A 24303-nucleotide genomic window follows, 5' to 3' on the forward strand; every position below is an offset into this window, starting at 1 on the left:
ACAACACTAACCACAATACCACACAACCCTGCCATGACAACCTCTGCAAGGCATGTCAGATATCAACAAGGATACACCATCGCATGTGGGAACACCAACCCCCACGTACACGCCAGATACTTTTATGAGTCAGCCAGTGCTGTCTCTTTCATATGCTGCAGGTAAGGATGTCCCAAGGCATGGTATATTGGCAAGACTGTGCAAATGGTATGACAACAAATGAATGGACACCATGCAACAATCACCAGACAGGAATGTTAGAGAGACATAGGGTCACATCCAGTTGGGGAGCATTTCAGCAGTCAGGACATTCAGCTTCCGATCTTTGGGTAAGCATCCTCCAAAGTGGCCTTTGAGATACACAACAACACAGAATTGCTGAGTAGAAACTGATAGCCAAGTTTCATACTTGATAAAGACTGCCTCAACCATGATCTTAGGTTTGTGTTGTGTTGCATGTGACCCCACCACACTGTTCTGTATCTGTAAAATCTTCCTTACTGTCCTGTTTTGATACCATCACCTTGATAAATTATTCTGATCTTTCTATCCTAAATAGTTTGTAAAACTTTGGATTGCTTATTACTTTGGTTAGACTCTCAGCATGCAGCTCTTAGACATATCATGTTATTCCAGTCAAGTAAAAACTGAGAGAACTGTGGATGTTGTAAATCAGGAGCAAGGGCAGGAGTTGCTGGGGGGCTCAGTGGATCTGGCAGTATCTGTAAAGAAAAATCAGTTAATGTTTCAGGTCCAGTGACCCCTTGTCTAGTTTTTTTCTTCACAGATGCTGCTGGACATCCTGAGCCTTTCTAGCAGCTTCTGTTTTTGTTCCATGTTATTCCAATCCTTTTGGTTTGTCTCCAGCTCCACCTTATTTAAAAATTTTTTGTAATTATTTCTCCGCCTCATGTACTCAGATTATAGGTCATCCCTTCACTTGTTATTCAGCTGTTGACACTTGACTCAAACCGTCTAACACTCTTGATCACCTGTAGAGACTTGTGTTATTTGTGTGATCTAATGATCTCTCTGCCCATAAATTCTGTGTACTTCTCTCTCACTTCACCCAATAAAAGGGCTATGCTGTGAAAGTTTTTTTATGGACTATAATCTAGTGCCATGTAATTTCTGACTATGTGTAAAGGAGTCTACAGAGTAGAAAGTGTGATATACTTGGAAGGGTGAAATGACTCAAAAACAATTTCGAAGAAATACTGTAGTAAAATTGTAGATTACATGTATTTACCTTCACGATAGTCTTTGCAAATATTCTGTTTATAAATGCAAACTTTTAGCAACTTGTTATTTCTTTCCTCCCCTATTTTCTTCTCTCGTGCAGATGTTGGTATACATTGACTTATGTTCTCTTACCTGGTTTTGCATCATACTGTTCCATTCATAATTTAAATCCATTGAAAATTAAAGCTGCCAGAACATAAGTCCAAACATTTGAATTGGATTGGATTCTGAGTTAACTACTTGTCTGAGAGTCGAGCAGTGTATTTTTGGTCCAATCCAATAACCCTGTTGTATGTGTCCATGTGTGGAGAGGCAGTAATATTAGATAGAGTCAAAGGAAGGGGTTTTAAGATCCAGAACAAATAGTGAACTTTACAAACTTATTATACTGAAGTTCTCTGCTTTCTAATAAGCAAGGGTAAGTTCTACTTTATTTTTGACCTTCCTGATGACCTGTTCGTCCAAGTTAAGGGAAGACCATTTCATGGCCTTTTATGTCATGTTTTAAATAGCAGCATGGTTTAGCAGCTTTACATCATTTTAAAGTGGTTTCACTGAAGTAAGAACAGAAATTGCTGGTAAACCTCAGTAGATCAGGCAGCATCTGTGGTAAGTTATCATTTTGAATTTGGTGACTCTTCAGAGCTGTTAGCTCGGAATAAGTGGTACTTATGCTGAATATGAAGTGAGAGAGGGGAGAGGAGGAAAGGGAAGAGAATAGGTGGAGATGGAGCCCAGAGAGAGAGTGAAAGGAGTAGGTGGTTCTCGCTTGCTCGCTATGTTTCTCGTTCGCTCTGTTTTGTTCGCCTTCCCTGTCCCTCCCCTCATCCTTTTTTTTTTCCCACCCTCTCTCTCGTTGTCTTTCCCATCCTCTCTCTTGCTCTCTTTCCCCCTCTCTCTCGCTCTCTTTCCCTCTTGCATGGTCTCTCACACACCCCCCCCCCCCCCACCCCCCCCCACAAACTTGCTCTCCCCTCCCCCTTTCCCTCTCGTGCTCTCTCTCGCTCTCTTTTTCCATCTCGCTCTCTCCCACCCCCACCAGTGTCTGTCCCTGCCCTGCCCTGCCACCACTTCTGTCTGTCTGTTATCTGACTCAACACATTAATTCTGCTTTCTTCCCACAGATGCTGCCTGACCTGCTGAGTTTCACCAATTTCTGCATTTGTCTTCAATGACATGGAAATCTGAGTCTTCTGTTGCATTTAAACTGAAGTTTTAAAAGTTCTGAGAGTAAACCTTCAAATCTGGATAGTGACTTACATTGTTTGTGGTATAGCAGACAAATCTAGCCCAAAGGGAGATGATGGTTGAAGCAGAGTTTGGAGTATCTGTAATAGGTGTGTTTTCAAATAATGGTTATAAGTAGTATAGAAAACTTTGAGAATTCAAAGCTCTGCTGTTCATACAGACAATTAACATTACTGTCATATCATAAAGCAACAACCACTTTGAAGTGCTCTTAAGATTAAAAATATCTTATTGGTTTTCAAAGTGTAACCAGACTAAATAGCACTGAACCAACAAAGAAATTTTGGCTGATCACTTGGCCAGAGCAGTAGGCATTCCAATAATTTACGGAAAGTTGTATTTCTTATTTTGCAATAGCTTGAAAAAGTTGACTGATCTCCAAATCATCAAGACTGCCATCCCAGTACTGCTGACAAAGCCAGAAGTGTAGGCTAAGGTGCTGATATTGATTTTGATGGGGCCGAATATGAGGAATAAAATCTGTTTACCCAGTAAGCACTTGTAATTTCATCAGTAATGAAACTCTGTTGAGGAGGGCAGTCATTATGCCATTAGGGGTAGGAGTGTGGAGAGCAGTTGCATATTTCCCTGTAGATATTTGAATGCAAGACCAGATTCTAGTACCTATTTAGAATTCTAATCCTAGTTAAAGGAAAATGTGAAATTACCTTTTATATTTTTGATGCTATGTCTGAGCTTTATTAGTTCCTCAGCTGCAGCTTTGTTGCTTTCCTTGCTCTTTATCTTCACTCCCACCCCCATCAACTTCACAGTTTTTTTCACATCCAGTGTCATAGCACTTTTTTATTCTTTATCAGGAACTTGTTTATGAAATTTCTAATCTCCTTCAGCTCTGCCTTCCTCCTGGAATGTACAGATTTTAAAAAAATATACAGTTCTTGAATCATCATAGAATCCCTACAGCATGGAAACAGACCATTTGGCCCAACAAGTCTATACTGACCCTCCAAAGAGTATCCCAACCAGCCTATTCCCTTACTACTCTACATTTACCCCTGACTAATGCACCTAGCCCCCACATCCCTGAACACTATGGGCAATTTAGCGTGGCCAATTCACCTAGTTTGCACATCTTTGGATTGTGGGAGAAAACCAGAGCACCCAGAGGAAACCCACGCAGACATTGGGAAAATGTGCAAACTCACACACAGACAGTTGCCTGAGGCTGGAATTGAAGCTGGGTCCCTGGCACTGAGAGGCAGCAGTGCTAACCACTGAGCCACCGTGCTGTCCCAGGAAGGTCTTGCTTCCTGGTTTGTCATTGTTTTTAAGTGTCTTGTACTGTAATTGGTCAAGGTTCTATATTTCAAATGAGACATTAAGTTGATTCACCACCTACCTGTTCTGCTTATCCCATGTGTTTTGACATCAGCTGGCCTATAGAAAGGAGGATTGGAACAGGTCTTGGTTAAGTGGTCACTAATGAGATGAGAGGGATTCATGTGATGTTATTTTTAAAGATGGAGGTTCTATTTAGTCTTGGTTTTTGAAAATATTTTGGGCACATACTTTGCAACTGAATTTGAAAGTGATAATATAAGATTCCTGCCTATACAGTTATCCAAGTACATAGCATGGGTGAGTAGTCTGCCCTTATCCTTTCACTTATGTTTATTGTTTTAATTTATTTTAGTGTATGCATGAAGAAGTCAACAGGAGAACGATTTGCACTAAAGATTCTCCTTGATCGCCCAAAAGCAAGAAATGAGGTAAGAAAATTTGTTTTAAAAATATATTAAATCTTACATTGGCTCCCTACTAGACTATTAGGAAATTGCTTTCTATGACATGGAGGAAAGATTCTCCTTCTTGCTTAGGAAATTAATCAGCAACAAGACCTCAATGTTGTTCTTGCTGTGGTTTAAAAACCTTGCTATTTATACTGAAGAACATCTTTACTACTGAATGCATTGGCACTGTTCTGACACCACTGGACCCACTGAATGCCACCAGCGCTCCTATTTTTATTTCAAATTCTAAGACCTGGTCAAGAAAAGGAAGCAGATGTCGGGTATAAACAGCCAGAATCGAGTGGTCCCTAGAAGAGGATAAGAGCAGTAGAAGTATACTTAAGTGGGAAATCAAGAGGGCAAAAAGGAGACATGAGATAATTTTGGTAAATAGGGCTAAGGAGACAAATACTCTAAGGACAAAAGGGTAACTTTAAGGAAAATAGGGCTTCTTAAAGATCAGCAAGGCTGTTTATGTGTGGATCCGCTGGAAATGGTGATACTAAAGGAGTATTTTGCATCAGTGTTTACTGTGGAGAGGGATATGGAAGCTAGAGAACTTGGGGAAATAAAAAATGACATCTTGAAAAATGTCCATATTACAGACGAGAAGGTACTGGACATCTTGAGACACAAAGGTGGATAAATTTCTGGGACCTGCTCCGATGTACCCTAGAACCGTGTTGGAATCTAGGAAAGTGATTGCTGTGCACCTTGTTGAGATATTTGTGTTATCGATAGCCACAGGTGAGGTGCTGGAAGACCTGGAGGTTGGCTAATGTGGTGTCACTATTTAAGAAAGGTGGTAAGGGAAAAACCAGGGGACTGGTGAGCCTGACATCGATAGTGGGCAAATTGTTGGAGGGGATCCTGAGGGATATGATTTACATGTTTTTGGAAAGGCAAGGGCTGATTAGGGATGGTCAACATGGCTTTGTGTGTGGAGAAATCATGTATCACTAACTTGATTGAGGATTGATGAAGGTAGAGTGGTGGATGTCATCTATATGGACTTTGGTAAGGCATTTGACAAGTTTCCTTATGGTGAGGTTATACAGGAAGAACTAGCCATTTGGATAAAGAGCTGGCTCGAAAGTACGAGATAGAGGGTTGCTTTTCAAACTGGAGGCCTGTGACCAGCAGTGTGCTGCAAGGATCAGTGCTTAGTCCACTGATTTTTGTCACTTTATATGAAGGATTTAGATTTTAAAAAAAGGTGTGGTTAATAAGTTTGCAGATGACACCAAAATTAGTAATGAGGTAAACAGCCAAGAAGGTTACCTCCGTGTACAACGGGATCTTGATCAGATGGGGCAATGGGCCGAGAGTAGCTGATTCTATTTCATCTAGACCAATGTGAGGTGCTGCATTTTGGAAAGGCAAATCAGGGCAGGACTTGTACACAGTTAATGGTAAGACCCTCAGGAAGTTTGCTGATCAAAGAGACCTTGGAATGCAGGTTCATAGTTCGTTGAAAATAGAGTCACAGGTAGACATAATAGTGAAGAAGGTGTTTGGTATGCTTGCCTTTATTGATCAGTGCAATGAGTATGGGAGTTGGGAGTTCTTGTGGCTGTACAGGACATTAGTTAGGCCACTTTGAAATACTGCATTCAATTCTGCTGTCCTTTCTATAGAAAGAATGTTGTGAAACTTGCAAGGGTTCAGAATGAACTCTGATTTCTCCAGTTTCCTCATTTCCCCTCCCCCCACCTTGTCTCAGTCAAATCCCTCGAACTCAGCACCACCTTCCTAACCTGAAATCTTCTTCCTGACCTCTCCGTCCCCACCCCACTCTGGCCTTTCACCCTCACCTTGACCTCCTTCCACCTATTGCATTTCCAACGCCCCTCCCCCAAGTCCCTCCTCCCTACCTTTTATCTTAGCCTGCTGGACACACTTTCCTCATTCCTGAAGAAGGGCTTATGCCCGAAATGTCGATTCTCCTGTTCCTTGGATGCTGCCTGACCTGCTGCGCTTTTCCAGCAACACATTTTCAGCTCTGATCTCCAGCATCTGCAGTCCTCACTTTCTCCTCTTCAGAAAAGATTTACAAGGATGTTGCCAGGGTCAGACGGTTTGAGCTATAGTAGAGAGAATCTGCGTAGGCTGTGGCTATTTTCCCTTGAGCGTCAGAGGCTCCTTTTAAAGATTTATAAATTGGTGAGTGACAGATAATGTGAATAACCTAATCTTTTCCCCAGGGTAGTGGAGTCGAGTGCTAGAGGGTATAGGCTTACGGTGAGAGAGGAAAGGTTTAAAAGGGACCTAAGGGGCAACCTTTTCACGGAGAGGGTGGTGCGTGTGTGGAATGAGCTGCCAGTAGAAGTGGTGGAGGTTGGTATAATTATAATATTTAGAAGGCATCTGTATGGGTATATGAATGGGAAGCGTTTCGAGATATAGGCCAAATGCTGGCAAATGGGACAAGAATAATTTAGATATCTGGTTGGAATGGATGAGTAGTACTGAAGGGTCTGTTTCCATGCTGTATAGCTCTATGACTCTATGTCCTAGAGTTGTAACAATAAATTGTTAAAGTATTTAGTTTGGGTAATGAATGGTATGAATTTATTTACATTTGAATTTACATGGTGAGAGATCTACAGCAAAATAATCTGATATTGTGTGAAGAAATAAAGCTACAAAATATTCTTTGTGATATTTTTAATTTTTTATGTCTTGTTTCAAGGTTCGACACCACCTGATGTGTGTGGGCCACAACAATATTGTTCAGATTATTGAAGTTTACGCTAACAGCGTTCAGTTCCCCCATGAGTCCAGTCCAAGGTACGTCTCAGTAATCAATAATGAATTACAAAGTGAAATAATGAATAACTGGCAGTTTATGTGCAGGAATTATAATTCAGTTTTGAATTGAAGTGCTCTAATTGAGAATTGTAAAGCACAATAAGCTAGAGGTTTATGTGGACTAAAAACAACAAAATGCTGGAGATCACAGCTGGTCATGGAGAGAAAGCAGAGCTGAAGCGAAATGTGGAGGGGACAGCATTAAAGCTATAGTTAGGTTAGGTCTGGTTTGAATTGGAGAATTTGAATTGGTGGAGAAAAGATGTTGATAGTTCAGATTAAGTGATTGAAATGTGAGAATGGCAGAACAACAGTGTGTCTACTGCCCAACTGGAAAGAACGAACAGTCCCACTGGGGCAGGGGTAGGGGAGAGAGGATACAGTGACAGAGAATGTAACAAGTAAAGCTAAAAGAAAGTCAAGGAATGTGAGTTCATTTGAAGGTGTTGAACTCCATTTTAAAGATTCAGCCTGACCCACTGTGATCTCCAGCAATTTTTGTTTTCAAATCAGATTCTAGCATTTGCAGTAAGTTGCTGCTAGGTTGGTGTGGACAGTTTGGTTCAAAATAATTTCTGGTTGACATGATATCTTGACTGGAAGTGTCCTACTTGAAAGGTAATTTGGACGCCTCAACACAGTGGTAACTATGATCCCCAACAAATTAGATTCAGTTTTCTTAAATCAGTTTTTTTATTCTTTTCTGAGTTCAAAAAGGGAAGATTGTCCAGCATCTGCAATTTCTTATACCAAGTAGGAAAGAAAATATTCTGAATTACATTTGTGCTCTTGTTTTGCTTCTTGGATTCTCTCCTTTTCATTTTCCAAGTTCTCTGTCTCCTACTAATTTAAATATGTTTTATTGTTTAAATACTCTTGCACTAAATTCATTTATGTTTTATAATCCTCAGGCCTCGGCTGCTAATTGTGATGGAAATGATGGAAGGTGGGGAACTCTTTCACAGAATCAGCCAACACAAGCACTTTACAGAGAAAATGGCAAGCCAAGTTACCAAGCAGGTGAGAAATGCTTTATTATTATAAGTGAAGATGCACTAAATCTATCTGGCAATGGAAAAGTAGAGTTTCCTAAAATGTCTGCAGACCTAGGCCCTAATTACTTGTGCCCAATTTGAGAGTATGGAGTATCAAGGGAGCAACAGATGTATTTGTGCTGTTTCCAGAGCAGAAGAGTTTTGATTGTTAGTTCTGCTGTTTGTCAGAAAGCAACATCTGAGTATTTAGATGGGAAGGTTACGTAGGAAGATGAGATCTGGATTTCTCCAAACATGTATCTTTTGGTCTTGGGTTTGTGCCCAGGTGTGAATCAGATTGGAAGACCAAGATGCAGGGATGAATGATTCAATCAGGAAGAAGACTGTCTGTCTGAATCTGGGGCCTTTGTGTGGTGCACTTGCACTCCTCTTGGCCCACAAGCCATGCTACAAAAACACTTGCCTTCTCCCCAAAGCTGCTTTCTCTGCCTTTTAAGCTTCTAGGTTTCTGAAGGCCTAGAAAACTCAACAGTTCCTGTTAAGTCTGAGGCTGACACCCTCATTAAAATACTTCAATAGCCACCCTTATCACCCCTTATTTTTTATTCCATTAAATCCAGAAGTAGGTGTCTTTAGAGTCTGATTTCAGATGCTCAACATCTGAATATCTCTAAAAAGTCCATTTTAGCTTTTAACATTTACCAAGTATTCCCTTAGATGGGGTCAATTAAAAAATGTTGAGCCTCAATCACTTGAGTTTCTGACAGTCCACTAATTCAAGACTACAGTTTGTAGACAACTATGAGCATATTGATTAGACATTTACTTAAGAGAAGTTAAAGATAATTGTGAGTAAAAAAAATCAATAGTAAAGTCAGCAGCTTGAGAGCTAAGCAATTGGGCTGGGACCTTTTGTCTGCCTGAGCTCCATGTATATTTTGATGTTTCTGGCCTAGTCATCTAAATAGGCCATTCAAAACATGGCGATAAAGAAACATTGAGTTTCTTTCTCAATTGAATTATGTTCCTTGCTGTTTATTAAAGTGTAATTTGTGGCTGCTTGTGCAGTCATGCCATCTGACCTTGAGAAATACAGGATAATACACACAAAATAGTTCTAATCTTGTTTGTTTTACCAAAATGTGATACCTCTCATTGGTCCAAATTAATCTCCATCTGCCACTTCTCAGCCCATTGGCTCAATTGATCAAGATCTGTTTGTAATCTTAGATAACCTTCTTCACTGTCAACTATACAGTGAACAGTGAATTATACACTATAATTTTGGTGTCATCTGCAAACTTGCTAGCCATTGTATATATAAAAGATAAACAAAAAGTGGACCCAGTATTGACCCCTGTGGAACATAGACCTCCAGTCCAAAAAACAACTGTCCACACCACTGCTGGTCTCCTACCATAAAGCCAATTTTGTACCTGATTGGAGAGCTCATCCTGAATCCCATGTGATCTAAGTTTACTAATTAGTCTACTATATGGAGCCTTGTCAAAGGCTGTACTAAAGTCCATGTAAACAACACCTACTGGCAAGTGATACTGTCTAAACTTTTGCCAGAATTACTTTTGAATGCATTAGGATTTGCACAAACATTTTTTCTGTTTGTGGCAGCTCTTAAATTTTGAATTTCATGTTAGTCTCATCATGAAGATTAGAATTACATTTTATTGTTGCATGTACTCTGGTACAGGGAAAAGTGTAGAGTTGCCATTACCAGTGCCATCTAAGGTACAAAGGTGACTAAGTACAAAATCTTAGGTATAATAATAATATTATGTGACCGTGTAGTACAGGTTTCGTATATATAGGGTACTATTTCATCGTTCAGACTCTCTCCCAAGCACATCACATATAGTAACTAACATGCAGGTAGCAGCCATTTGCACAAAGTCCCATTAATGTAACTTTGGCAAAGATTGAGTGTGGGGATTTCTGCTTAGGATATTGGAAGGATGTTGTGAAACTTGAAAGGGTTCAGAAAAGATCTACAAGGATGTTGCCAGGGTTGGCAACAGAGAGCTACAGGGAGAGGCTGGATAGGCTGTGGCTGTTTTCCCTGGAGTGTTGGAGACTGGGGGTTGATCTTCTAAATGTTTACAAAATCATGAGGGGCATGGATAGGGTAAATAGATAAGGTCTTTTCCCTGGGCTGGGGGAGTCCAGAACTAGAGGGCATAGGTTTAGGGTGAGAGGGGAAAAATTTAAAAGGGAACAATTGTTTCATGCAGAAGGTCGTACATGTATGGAATGAGCTGCTAGAGGAAGTGGTGGAGGCTAGTACAATTACAACAATTAAAAGGCATCTGAATGGGTATATGAATAAGAAGGGTTTAGTCGGATATGGGCCAAATGCTGGCAAATGAGACTAGGTTAGGTTAGGATATCTAGTCGCCGTGGGCCAGTTGGACCGAAGGATCTGTTTCTGTGCTGTACACTTCTATGACTCTATGATTAAAAGCTCTTTCCTCTTTCAATCATGCATTAGATTATTTTATATTCATCACCTCAACTAACAAGTGGATGATTTAATCCTTAAGATAATGTCTTCAACAACACAATCCTTTGTGATACATTGAAATTTTAGTTATGCTATCTTATGAGCCAATTTTTAACTTGCCTTCTCAAAAAAAACTTTTAAAATTAGTATATTTGAAGCATTTCTTTACAATTTTAAACGTACTTAACTTTTCATGAGTTAGACCTGTATTGAATTAAAAGTTTAACCTAAATTTTGAATTGTTTTTGGGCCCCTATTTCACATTAAATTCCTCAACTTGAAAATGTTTATACAGATAATTGAGATAGAAAAAAGCACTTACGGATGGATAATTAATACTGGCGGGCTAGCCAGTGAATTTTAAGAAAATGAAAATTCTTGGGTAAGAAAGCAGAACAAACCTTTAATAGCACACAAAAAAAAATTTGAACTAGAATGTGAGTTTTGTATAAAACTGCAAAGAAATTATATCAGAAGTTTATTACCTTCAGTTAATGCAGTTTGCATCTGAACCCCACCGGGCTGGTATTCAGGTAACTTCCTCAATGTAAGAGTATAAGATATTGGAGCAGAAGAAGGCCATTTAGCCCATAAGGTCTGCTCTGCCATTCAATAGGTCATTCACCTGATAATCCTTCACTCCACTTTCTCACCTTTTCATTAACGCTTAATAATTAAACATTGTCTATCTCAGCCTTGAATATATGTAATGGCCCAGTTTTGACATGCCTATGTGGTAAAGAATTCCACAGATTCACTATCCTCTGAGAGACAAACTCCCTTCTCATCTCTGTCCTGAATGTGTAACCCTTTAGTCTGAAATTGTGCCCTCTGACCCAAGATGTTTCCACAAGGGAAAACAACCTTTCTAAATCCATTGTCGTGTCTCCTAAGAATTTTGTGTATTTCAATAATATCTCATCTAAGTTCCAAAGAGTACAGGTCCAACCTACACAACTTAGTTTCGTAACGTTATCCTTCCAGACCCGGTATTAGCCCGTGAATATTCTCTGAACTGCCGACAATGCCAATATATCTTTCCTTAGTGCCAAAAGCTGTTCACAGTATATCAATTGGTCTGACTCATGCCTTGTACAGTCTTAGCAAAACATCATCCTTTTCCACACCTTTCCATTTGCCTTCTCTATTAGCTGCTGAACTTGGATGCCAGCTTTTTATGATCTATGGACTCCCAAATCCCTCCTCTATAGCTTTCTGCAGTCTTTCTCAATTTAAATAATATTCAGCTTTATTGTTCCCGCCAAAGTACATAACCTCTCTTTATTTTTTCTCCCCACATTATATTGCATCAGCAAAGTTTTTGCACACTCACATAATCTGTTTATATCTCTCTGCTGGCTCAGATTCTCTCTTTCAGGAGAGATCTTGCACTTGTGGTCCAGCTTTTCCACCAGGTGTTAAAGGACCTGTAGTCTCTGAAAAGTTCCTTTGGTATCCTTTCTAATTTTTCCATGCAAACCAGATTAACACCCCTCCATTGTTTATTGAATAGTTGCTCTGCTTGCTGACTCTTCAAAATTAATTTATTAGATGTTGCAGTTGGGAGATATTTTAACATGAAGCATGGTATAAATTCCAATATTACTGCAGTAGAAGATGCTAGTTAACATCATAAGTGAGCCTCCATTGAAGCACTGTTGTACTGTCCCACTTTCTATTTATGTGTCTTGGTCTGTTATGGTGGGAGATATCAGTTTTGGTTCTTTTTCTGAGAGATTGGTAAATGAGCTCCAATGTTTGTTGATGGAGTTCTGGTTTGAATGCCAAACCTCTAGGAATTCCCATGGGTGTCTTTGTTTAGCCTGTCCCAGGATGGATGTATTGTCCCAATCGAACTGGTGTCCCTCATTGTCTGTGTGTGTGATGCAGTGATAGTTGGCCGTGTCTCTTGGTAGCTAGTTGGTACTCATGTATATCATATACAAAATACTCTACAAGGACTGCAACAAACATTACGTTTGACGGTTTGGCAGGAAACTAGCCACCAAAAGTCATGACCAACTATTACTCGTATCCTTACACACAGGCGAGGGTCACCCGTTTGAATGGGACAATACATCCATCCTGGAACAGGCTAAACAAAGACACGCACAGGAATTTCTAGAGGCCTGGCATTCAAACTGGAACTCCATTCACAAATACATCGATTTGGACCCCATTTACAAACTCTCAAAAAGAACTGGAAGTGATATCACCCACCTGAACAGACCAAAACACACACACACAAGGTGGGACAGTAGTAGTACACTAGTACTTCAAAGGAAGTTCACCGATGATGTTACCTAGCATGGTGATGAAACTTCTGAGAACAAAACTTCCAGCTCAGCAAGCAAACTTTAGAACCATAATGTGACTAATTTCTCCTCCCCCAGATGATTTTAAAACAAAATATTGTTATCTGCCTAATATTTTGTTGTATTTTTGTGCAGATTGCTCTGGCTATACAGCACTGTCACTCCCTGAATATTGCTCACAGAGACCTCAAACCTGAAAACCTCCTCTTCAAGGACAACTCTCTGGTGAGTATCAGAATCAAAGGCTGACGTTTAAGTTGCAACTCCAATAGACTAGGAACATAATTTTATTCAGTTTTAACACTGAACTACAATTAAAAAGTAATCAGCTTTTCATGGTGCTGTTTGTGGCAGCCCAAAAGTTGTGCTGCTTTATAAAGACACCAGTGATGTACGAATTCCAAGTTTTTTAAAAAAGTGATCTCTCTTTTGAGCTAGAAAGCTGTCCATTCTTGGTAATGAATTGGAGATGCACTTCACAGGTCAGAATGCAAATGGGACCTCTTGATTGGGTTTACTTGAATGACATTGTTTACAAGAAGGAGTTGGATATAGTTCTTGGGGCTGAATGGAATAAAGGGTATGGGGAGAAAGCAGGAATAGGGTCCTGAGTTGGATGATCAGCCATAATCCTAATGGCAGAATCAAAGGGTTTACAGTCAGTTCTTCTACAATGCGTTGGTTGCGTTCTTGTGCAACCCTGCATTATCGAAAAATTGTACTTTAGAAACAGTGTTTAAATTGTTGGCAATGTAATCATGTTACAGCCAACACACGTTTTAAAGTTTACGCTTTAGAAACAGTGTCCCCAATTCGTCAATTGCATTGTAGCGAATTTGCATTGATGAAATATGCATTATAGCAAAACGATCTGTAGTTCTCATGTTTTCTATGTCCACTTGAGCTTCAAAGAATGAGAGGTGGTTTTATTGAAAATGTGTGATCTTAAAAGGGCTAAATAAGGTGGCTACTTGGAGAATGTTTCTGCTGTGGGGGAATGACTAAAAGTAGCTGACATTGTTTAAGAATAGGAGGCCTCTCATCTCTTAAGAGAATTTATTTCCTGAGAGAGTCATTAGAATGTTGAATGATCTTCCCCTCAGGGAAACTAAATTATTTAAAGACATATAAATAAAAGGAATGAATATTAACCGACAGGTCAAAAATAAAAGTATCTATCATAAAGTTATAGAGATGTACAGCACGGAAACCGACCCTTCAGTCCAACTCCTTCATACCGACCAGATATCCCAACCTTATCTCGTCCCATTTGGCAGCCCTTAGCCCAGATCCCTTGAAACCCTTCCTATTCTTACGCCCATCCACATGCTTTTTAAAAGTTGCAATTGTACCAGCCTCCACCACTTCCACTAGCAGCTCATTACATACATGCACCACCTGCTGTGTGAAAAAGTTGCTCCTTGGGTCTCTTTTACATCTTACCCCTCTCACCCTAAACCTATGCCTTCTAGTTCTGGACTTCTCTACCGCAGGGAAAAGACTCTGTCTACTTATCCTATCCATGTCCCTCATGATTTTATAAATCTCTGAGGTCATCCCTCAGCCTCCAATACTCCAGGGAAAACAGCCCCAATCTATTCAGCCTCTACCAATAGCTCAAATCCTCCAACCCTAGCAACATCCTTGTAAGTCTTTTCTGAACCCTTTCAAGTTTAACAGCATCTTTCCAATAGGAAGGAGACCAGAATTGCATGCAGTATTCCAACAGTGGCCTAACCAACGTCCTGTACAGCCGCAACATGACCTCGCGATTCCTATACTCTGACCAGTAAAGGAAAGCATACCAAATGCCTTTTCACTATCCTATCTACCTGCGATTCTACTTTCAAGGAGCTATGAACAAAGGTCTCTTTGTTCGGCAACACTTCCTAGGACCTTTACCATTAAGTGTATAAGTCCTGCTAAGATTTGCTTTCCCAAAATGCAGCACGTCGCACTTACGTAAATTAAACTCCATCTGTCTCTCCTCAGCCCATTGGCCCATCTGATCAAGATTCCATTGTAATCTGAGGTAACTTCCTTCACTGTCAAGTACTGCTCCAATTTTGGTGTCATCTACAACCTTGCAAACTATACTTCCTATGTTCATATCCCAATCATTTATATAAATGACGAAAGGTACTGGACCCACCACCGATCACTGGTCCAAGGCCTCCAGTCTGAAAAGCAATTCTCCACCACCACCCCCTGTCTTCTACCTTTTTGAGCTAGTTCTGTATCCAAGGGGTTAGTTCTCCCTGTATTCCATAAGATCTAACCTTGCTAACCAGTCTCCCATGGGGGACCTTGTCGAACACCTTACTGAAGTCTACATAGATCACATCCACCACTCTGCCCTCATCCATCCTCTTTGTTACTTTTTCAAAAAAAACTCAAATCAAGTTTGTGAGACATGATTTCCCACACACGCAGCCATGTTAACTATCCCTAATCAGTCCTTACCTTTCCAAATCCTGTCCCTCAGGATTCCCTCCAACAGCTTGCCTATCACTGATGTCAGGCTCACCGTTCTATAGTTCCCTGGCTTGTCCTTATTACCTTTCTTAAACGATGATACCATGTTAGCCAACCTCCAGTCTTCTGGCACCTCACCTGTGACTATTAATGATACAGATATCTCAGCAAGAGGCTCAGCAATCACTTCCCTAGCTTCCCAGAGTTCTGGGTATGCCTGATCAGGTCCTGGGATTTGTCCACCTTTTATGCGTTTCAAGACTTCTGGCACTTCCTCCTCTGTAATATGGACATTTTTCAAGGTGTCACTATCTATTTCCCCACATTCTATATCTTTCATGCCCTTCTCCACAGTAAACACTGATGCAAAATACTTGTTCAGTATCTCTCCCATCTCCTGCAGCTCCACAAAAAGGCTGCTTTGCTGATCTTTGAGGGGCCCTAGTGACTCTCTAGTTACCCTTTTTATCCTTAATGTATTTATAAAAACCCTTTGGATTCTCCTTAGCCCTCTTTGCCAAAGATATCTCAAGTTCCCTTTTTGCCCTTCTGATTTCCCTCCTAAGTATACTCCTACTGCCTTTTATACTCTTCTAAGGATTCACTCAATCTCTCCCGTCTATACCTGACATAAGCTTCCTTCTTTTTCTCAACCAAACCCTCAATTTCTTTAGTCATCCAGCATTCCCTATATCTACCAGCCTTCCCTCTCACCCTAACAGCAATATACTGTCTCTGGACTCTGATTATCTCATTTCTGAAGGCTTCCCATTTTCCAGCTGTTAATTTACTTGAGAACATCTGCCCCCATTAGCTTTTAAAAGTTCTTGCCTAATACCGTCAAAATTAGCCTTCCTCCAACTTCAAACTTCAACTTTTAGATCTGATCTATCCTTTTCCGTCACTATTTAAAAACTATTAGAGTTTGGTCGCTGGCTCCAAAGTGCTCCCCCACTGACACCTCAGTCATCTGCCCTGCCTTATTTCCCAAGAGTAGGTCAAGTTTTGCATCTTCTCTAGTAGGTACATCCACATACTGAATCAGAAAATGTCCTTGTCCACTCTTAATAAATTCCTCTCTATCTAAACCCTTAACACTATGGCATACTTGGCATTGCTTTTATGGAAGAATCTTCTCCAATTTTTTTGATTAAAATTTGGCTATACCCAAACCTGAAAACATAATGTTGAAATTGCTGGTACCATTAAAAATAGAAGAATTTGTAAAACAGTGAGAAGAATTGTTATGAGACATCAGCAGAATATAGGTAGGTTCTGTGGACTTGCATGGCAGTTGCACACTAGTGGAATGCCAGGTAAAAGTTGATAATGCTGTGGGAAAGTATGACATTTTAGTAATTAGCATTGGACTTGTTTTGCTGAGAGTCAGCCCGAATGAAGTTCGCAGAATGGCCATCTGCCTTGAAAATCTCATTTTAGTCTTGTACTGAGACTAACTGATTTAATTTACAATTCCTGTTTTTGATACCTGACTTTCTCACACCTTTAGGATGCACCAGTTAAACTGTGCGACTTTGGGTTTGCCAAAATTGATCACGGGGATCTGATGACTCCACAGTTCACTCCATATTATGTAGCACCTCAGGTAAGTGCATGCGTTTCTGTCACCAAAGCTTCCTATGTCCCTGTCATAATAGCAGTTAATTTGAAAGGTTGTTGTCGTAAGTGAAGATTCCAAACAAAAGGAAAGCAAAGTGGTGATTACAAAGAATTAAAACATGTAACAGCAAAATTTACATGCAAGCTTAATGCAACCTGCATGAATTTTCTAGGGCTTTTCTTCTAATTTGAGAGATGGGGTGGCTGAGGAAGTAATGTAGCAACTAATTGTGCCAAATGCTATGTGCTTCAAGACACTTGGACCAAGTGAGAAATTTATGCCAGTCAGAACACCTTTTTTTAGCCAAAGAACATATCCAATGTTCCCATATCCTTGATGATTTTTTTCAGCTCTGTGGAGTCTTGTGCTAGTTCCAATATTTCTTACACGTTTATTTTTCATTTTAGTTTTCCTCCCTCTGTCTCCTGAAAAAATATTCAGGGTTTTCTCCTCCACATTTTAAAGTTTTGGGTTCATTAACTCTTTTCATCATTTAACACAATGTAGGATACTTATTTGTTTTTATTAAAGCAACTAGCATGATTCACAAAACTATAAACACTTGTGTTTTTCATTTAATCACTTTTTTTTTCTAATTGCAGGTACTAGAAGCCCAGAGGAGACACCAGAAAGAGAAGTCTGGAATCATACCTACCTCACCCACTCCCTATACATACAACAAGGTAAACAACCTTTTACAGTTTTGATTATAGAATATAATCTAGCACTAGTTTCAGAAGTCATAAAGAAAATGATGTATGACTGCTTAAATGAAATGTTACTGGCAAGATGAATACTGAACTATTGAAATGAGCTTTCTCAGTCGCAATGTATTCACAAAGAATTCTTCATTTTGGCATACTTCAAGTGAGGAGGAAAATGGTGTAACCTATCTGCAGTCGAGGTTTAGTTTATATCCATCTAGTAGTGTACAATGGTGTAGTAATTCTGCGCATTGTTGCCTCCTTAAAGATGGAGAAGATTTATGATCATGAGTCCAGTGATCCTGCCATGCTTAGTAGTAGGAGGTATTGAGCAATGGAAATGGTTCATCCTCTTCCAATCTCCCCTCCTTGTAAGGTAACTGATTATTGGGAAATACCACAGACACTTGTCTGGATTATCTTTAGAATGATCCTAGTGATAGTTTGTGTGGCTATTGAATGGTGAGGAAATAAGGAAATAATAAAAGCAATTTGGGCGAGAAGTGCTATTTTATCTTTTAATGATCAGGTAACCTTTTGAGATATTTAGTCCTTCAGTCTACTAATTCCATCCAATGTACTTCAAGACATGGATTGTTTTAATAGATATTCTTATTTAAAGAATTTTTTTCATATACAAAAAAAATTACAACACCAACAAGAGAGAGACATAACATTACTCTATATGTACATAAGAGAAGGATGTTTCACAAAACCAGCAAATAAACACGAGTGTTCTAGAAGCCTCCCTCGAGTGCTGTCAGCCATAGTGTGAAGCAGACCTGTGTCATCTTAACAAAGTAACTCTTTCCAAGTCATTCAGAAACGTAGCACATGGTGTAGTTTGTAATTTATATCATCTGAGATTAACTGTAACCCTCTTTGAACGCCGAATATAAGAATTTTTTTTAAAAACAGATTTGATTCTTTTTTTAAGAAATCGTTGTCGGTTGTCATTGGATGATATTGTTTTCCTAGCTCCTTTTACTTCAGTTTTTAAAAATTGTTTACTTTTTGTTTTTTTTTAACTAACTATAATGTGCAGTATTAGCTGGATAGTGATCATTATTTATATTTTTGGGAGGGTGATACCCTTGCTATATTAGGTATCTTGTTGAAATAGCAATTGAGTGAATTATTATTGAAGCTTCCCTCAAAGTACCTCTTGTTTTTCTTTAAATAGTAAGTGCCAATAACATTGGAGAAAATTGACTTGAATCAGTTCAGTGATGTACTACTTGATATCAAAAGGCCAGAATCGTAAAAGGGTTGAAGTAGTGATACTTTTAAGTGAGAGTCTGACTGTCCTTTATATTTAGTTTTTAAAAAAACTAAATACAGAGCTGGTTTAGTAATTTTGAGTTTTAGCCAGGGTAATAAAAGATTAAATTTGGAAAATAATAATTCTCTTATTCCTGTTGTATTTGGATCTTCAAAAAGCTTTTGATAAAATCATGCATGAGGTTAGTATGCAAAATCAAAGTATGTGGTATCAAGGGTAATTTACTGGCATGATTGAGAACTGATTAACAGAGAGACAGGAGGAATAACTTACTTATCTTCAGGGATATAGGCAGTGACCAATTGCAGGGAACAGTGAATGTTGCCAGCTATTCTCATTCAGACAATACAATCACATGTAATATTTTACAAGTTTGATGACGAAACTAGGTGTGATTGTGAATAGTGAGCAGGTAATTTTGAGCAAAGTTTACTGGGCAATGTAAGTTAGACAAATGTGAAATTCTCCATTTTGATAGGAACAAAGTGAATGGCAGAATATTATTTAAATAGTGACAAATTGGGAAACATTTGTGTACAAAGGGGTCTGGATGCCCTTTTATACTGATTACTGAAAGCAACCATACAAGTACAGGAAACAAGAAGACAAATTTTATGTTAAAAATCACACAAGGCCAGGTTATAGTCCAACAGGTTTATTTGGAGCCACACATCATTAGGTGGTTGTCTTATGTTGGTCTTCATTGCAAGGAGGTTTGAGTACAGAAGAAAGGGAGTCATACTGGAGTTGTAATAGGCTGCAGTGAGAACACACCTGGAGTATTGTGTGCAATTTTGATCTCCTTATCTAAGAAAATGTAAAGTTGCCACAGTGCAGTGAAAATTCATCAGACTGATTTCTGGGATGGCAGGTTTATTGTAAGAAGAGAAATTGAGTTGACTGGGCTTGTAATCACTGGGGTTTTGAAGAATGAAATATTGTATATACTTGTTTAAAAGTCAATTTTTTTAGACTTTTTTAAAGGGTCAAAGGGTTGACTATTACAAGGTAACTAGTTTTGAGATGCTGAATTTGTGCTGCAGTTTGAAATACGTATAATCGATTTGATCCCTCAACTAATCCCGGGTAAAGAAAAAATATATAATTAATTACAGTAAAGGTAATTACCGGATAAAAGCAAGAGAAACAAGAATGAATTACAATAGTAAATTTTATTTATACACATTGTATGAAACTATAACATGAAAGATTCATTGAAATCCTGCAAAATTGCACTGTTCAACATCGTCATGGCCTGGTGTAATGGCACACTTAAAATTAAACGTTTATTAAATTCTGAATGTGTAAGTATCTTGAACTTTCCTGCCAAATTCTTCCTTTTCCCTCCCATTTACTCTCAGCAACCTCAGCAACTTTAACAAATTTGTCAAAGAATTAAACAGATATGTAGCTAATATATCTCACTTTTATTCAGATATACAGGGGAACCTTGATCATCCGATCAAGATGGGCAGGCACTATTTCGGTCGGATAATCGATTTAAATGTCTTTCCTCTGGGGCTCTGAGTTTTTAAAGTCTGCTCTGCATTCAGGAAACTAGCAGCAGCAACGCACAGCATGTGAGGCCCCGCCCCCAACAACACACCCCACCCGCCCCCCCGAACCACTTCCAATACAGCACAGTGCGCAAACACCTAGCCCCAACATCCCCCCGCCCCCCAATCCAGCCCTGCCCCCTAACCCTGTCCAACCCCGCCCTGACTCCCACCTGTGTTCAACCCACCTCCTCCAAGGAACAGGAGAATCAATGTTTTGGGCATAAGCCCTTCATCAGGAATGAGGCTTGTGGGTTGGGACTGAAAGATAAATGGGAGTGGGGGGTGGGGTTGGGGAGAGCTGAATTGCAGAAGTGAGGTGAGAATAACAGCCTTTGACATCAAGGCTGCGTTTGACTGAATGTGGCATCACGGAGCTGTGGCAAAACTGGAATCAAAGGCTATCGGGTGGGCTAAACACTCTACTGGTTGGAGTTATACCTGGGGCATAGGAAGATTGTTGTGGTTGCTGGCGATCAGTCATCCCAGTCCAGCACATGTGTGTAGGAGTTTCTAAATGTAGTGGCCTAAGCCCAACATCATCAGTTGCTTCATTTAAATGATATTCCCTTTACCATAAGGTCAGAACTGGCAAGGCTTGCTAATAATTGTACAATGTTCAGCAGCATTCACAACTCCTCTGGTACTGAAACAGCCCATGTCCAAATGCAACAAGATTTGGACAATACCTAGGCTTGGGCTGACAAGTAGCAAGTAACATTCCACCACACAAATGCCAGGCAAAGACTATCTCCAATAAGAGACAATCTGACCACCACCCCATGGCATTCATTGGTGTTACCATCGCTGAATTCTCCACTATTGGCATCCTGGGGGTTACCATTAACCAGAAGCTCTACTGGAGTCACCACATAAACCCAGTGGCTATAACAACAGGTTGACTCCTCAAAGTCTGTCCACCATCTATAAGACACAAATCAGGAGTGTGATGAAATATTCTCTACTTGCCTGGATGGTTGCCTCCAACCATTTTCAAAGCATGACACCATACAGTAAAAAGCAGCCTGCTTAATTGGCATTACATCATTACATCCACTTCGTCTACCAGTGATGCACAGTAGTAGCAGGGTGTACTATCCACAAGCTGCACTGCAGCAATTCATCAAAGAGCCTTGGATAGCACCTTTCAAACCCATGACCACTTCTATCTAGAAGGACAAGGGCACCCGATACATTGGAAAAGCACCATCTACAAGTTCTCCTCCAAACTGTTCACTGTCCTGATTTGGAAATAAATCCTTCTCTGTCCTGGGTCAAAATCCTAGAATTCCTTTCATAAGGGCATTGTGGGTCAATCTACAGCACAAGACCATAAGACATAGGAGCAGAAATTAGGCCATTCAGTCCATCGAGTCTGCTATGCCATTCAATCATGGCTGCTAAGTTTCTCATTCTCCTGCTTTTTCCCCGTAACCCTTAATCCCTTTGATACTCAAGAACCTATCTATCACAGTCTTAAATATACTGAATGACCCAAACTTCCACAGGTTTCTGTGGCAATGAATTCCGTTGATTCACCACTCTCTGTCTGAAGAAGGTTCTCCTTTATCTCTGTTCTATAAGGTCTTCCATTTACTCTAAGGCTGTGCCGTCGGGTCCTAGTCTCTCCTGCCAATAGAAACATCTTCCCAACATCTACTCTTTATAGGCCATTCAGTATTCTGTATGTTTCAATTAGATCCCCACTCAACCTTTTAAACTCCAAGTATAGTTCCTCAAACATTCCTCATGTTAAGCTTTTCATTCCTGGGACTGTTCTTGTGAACCTTCTCTGAACCCGCTCCAGGGCCACTGCGTCCTTCCTGAGCTATGGGGCCCAAAACTGGGTGCAACACTCCAGATGTCTTATAGAGCATCAGAAGTTCATCCCTGCTTTTATATTAAAGTCCTCCTAAGTACTAACTAAATCTGCAAGTTTATCTTGAGAGAAACCTGGACTACAACTCCCAAGTCACTTTGCACTTCAGACTTCTGAATTTTCTTCCCATTTAAAAAATAGTAAATGCCTCTATCCTTCTTACCAAGACGTCACACTTTCCCCCAATGTACTCCATCTGTCACTCTCCTAACCTATCCCAATCCTTCTGCGGCCTCCCGCCTCCTCAATACTACCTGTCCTGCTACCTATCTTTATCATCTGCAAACTTAGCTAGAATGCTTTCTATTCCTTCAGTTAGATGGGTAATGTATAAAGTGAAAAGTTTTGGTCCCAATACTAAGCCTTGCAGAACGCCACTTGTTACCGGCTTCCATTCTGAGAAAAACTTTTATCCCCACTCTCTGCTTTCTACCAGATAGCCAAGCTTCTAGTCACCTTGCCTCTAACACCATGAGCCCTTATTCTTACTTTGTAGCCTCCTGTGCGGCACCTTGTTGCATGTGGACTCCAGCAGTGGTTCAAGAAGGGGGTTCACCATCAACTTCTCCAGGCTAGCTCAGAATAGGCAATAAACGCTGGTCAGCCAGCGATACCCATGATCCATGAGTGAATATGAAAAAAAGTACCATGTTAGGAATAGAGTAGTTCATTCAGATGATTTTGCATCTTTCAGTCTGAGTTGAATTTACTTAATGACTGAGATTTCACCACCCTCTGTGCTAAAGAATTCTGAAGGTTCATCGTTCTCTGAATGAAGTTCCCTTCAACTCAGACATAAATGGTTTGCCTTTTATTCTGAGACTCTGACCCCTGGTTCTAGACCCTATAACCAGTGGTAATATTTTCCTTCATCTACCCTGTCAAGTCCTGTCATAATTTTGTAAATTTTGTTTTTGTAAGACTCCCTCAAGATTAGGGAGCAGGCTGAAAGACCACCTGTTTCTGATTCCCATTTCCATATGAATTCTGCCAAGGCTGACTTGAAGTACATGTCACCATAAGTGAGCATAGTCTTCATACCAGCCAGCACTTGAGACCAGGGAGTTGCCTATCCAGTTTTCCTGCACAAATGATGTGAAGGATCCGAGTAAGAGCAGGAATCAACATTAGGTAAATTCATGAAGTAAATTACTGATAACTTCCCATAAACTCATGAAAAATCTTTTTCATTAAGAAGTTTACTTTTTATATTTCTTTGTTATTATCTCAGAGCTGTGACCTGTGGTCGCTGGGTGTAATAATTTACGTGATGCTATGTGGATATCCACCATTTTATTCCAAACACCACAGCCGGACTATCCCAAAGGATATGCGGAAAAAGATCATGACAGGAAGTTTTGAATTCCCAGAAGAAGAATGGAGTCAGATTTCTGAAATGGCAAAGGACATTGTGAGAAAGTGAGTTGAGTAGCTGGATTGTTGTGTAGTAAGATGAGTCCTATGTCGTGTTGAAGGCATTATAGAAAAGCAAATTAAATTTGTAAAATTGGTCATCAAGCTGACTTTGCATTTTGTTATAGGATAAATAGTTCTACCATATAAGTATATTTAACTTGTGCCCAGTTTTTTAATTTGATTTTGTTATTTGTATTGTTAGTTGATTCAAAACTGTTATGAACTTTTTTCTTGTCCAAACTCCAGTTTTAGAGTCTGTTCTTTCCTGCAGGTTGTTGAAAGTAAAGCCGGAGGAACGACTAAATATTGAGGGGGTGCTGGATCATCCCTGGCTGAACTCCACAGAAGCATTAGATAACATCCTTCCATCCTCCCAAATGATGATGGACAAGGTGAATCCTCAGTAACTAATAATGACTTTGGCACAGAAAATACATCATATTTCCTAGTGTAATTACAGTGCCATTGTCCACCTCTAGCATTACATAGAGTA

General features: G+C 39.8%; 1 protein-coding gene across 3 annotated transcripts in view; it reads left to right on the forward strand.

The window, feature by feature from the left end:
• The window catches only part of mapkapk5 (MAPK activated protein kinase 5), a 61564-nt gene that overhangs the window by 12024 nt on the left and 25237 nt on the right, over positions 1–24303 (forward strand). For 2 of the 3 annotated variants that reach the window (XM_072587964.1, XM_072587966.1), the window contains 8 exons: positions 4145–4220; positions 6934–7031; positions 7964–8072; positions 13013–13102; positions 16863–16958; positions 17576–17656; positions 23626–23813; positions 24082–24202. In XM_072587964.1, coding sequence (XP_072444065.1) covers positions 4145–4220; positions 6934–7031; positions 7964–8072; positions 13013–13102; positions 16863–16958; positions 17576–17656; positions 23626–23813; positions 24082–24202 — 859 coding nt within the window. Of the gene's footprint in view, positions 1–2380; positions 2580–4144; positions 4221–6933; positions 7032–7963; positions 8073–13012; positions 13103–16862; positions 16959–17575; positions 17657–23625; positions 23814–24081; positions 24203–24303 lie in introns of those variants that run through there. The other variant, XM_072587965.1, reaches the window with a different exon arrangement.

Source organism: Chiloscyllium punctatum, chromosome 17 (assembly GCF_047496795.1).
Source record: "Chiloscyllium punctatum isolate Juve2018m chromosome 17, sChiPun1.3, whole genome shotgun sequence".
NCBI lineage: Eukaryota > Metazoa > Chordata > Chondrichthyes > Orectolobiformes > Hemiscylliidae > Chiloscyllium > Chiloscyllium punctatum.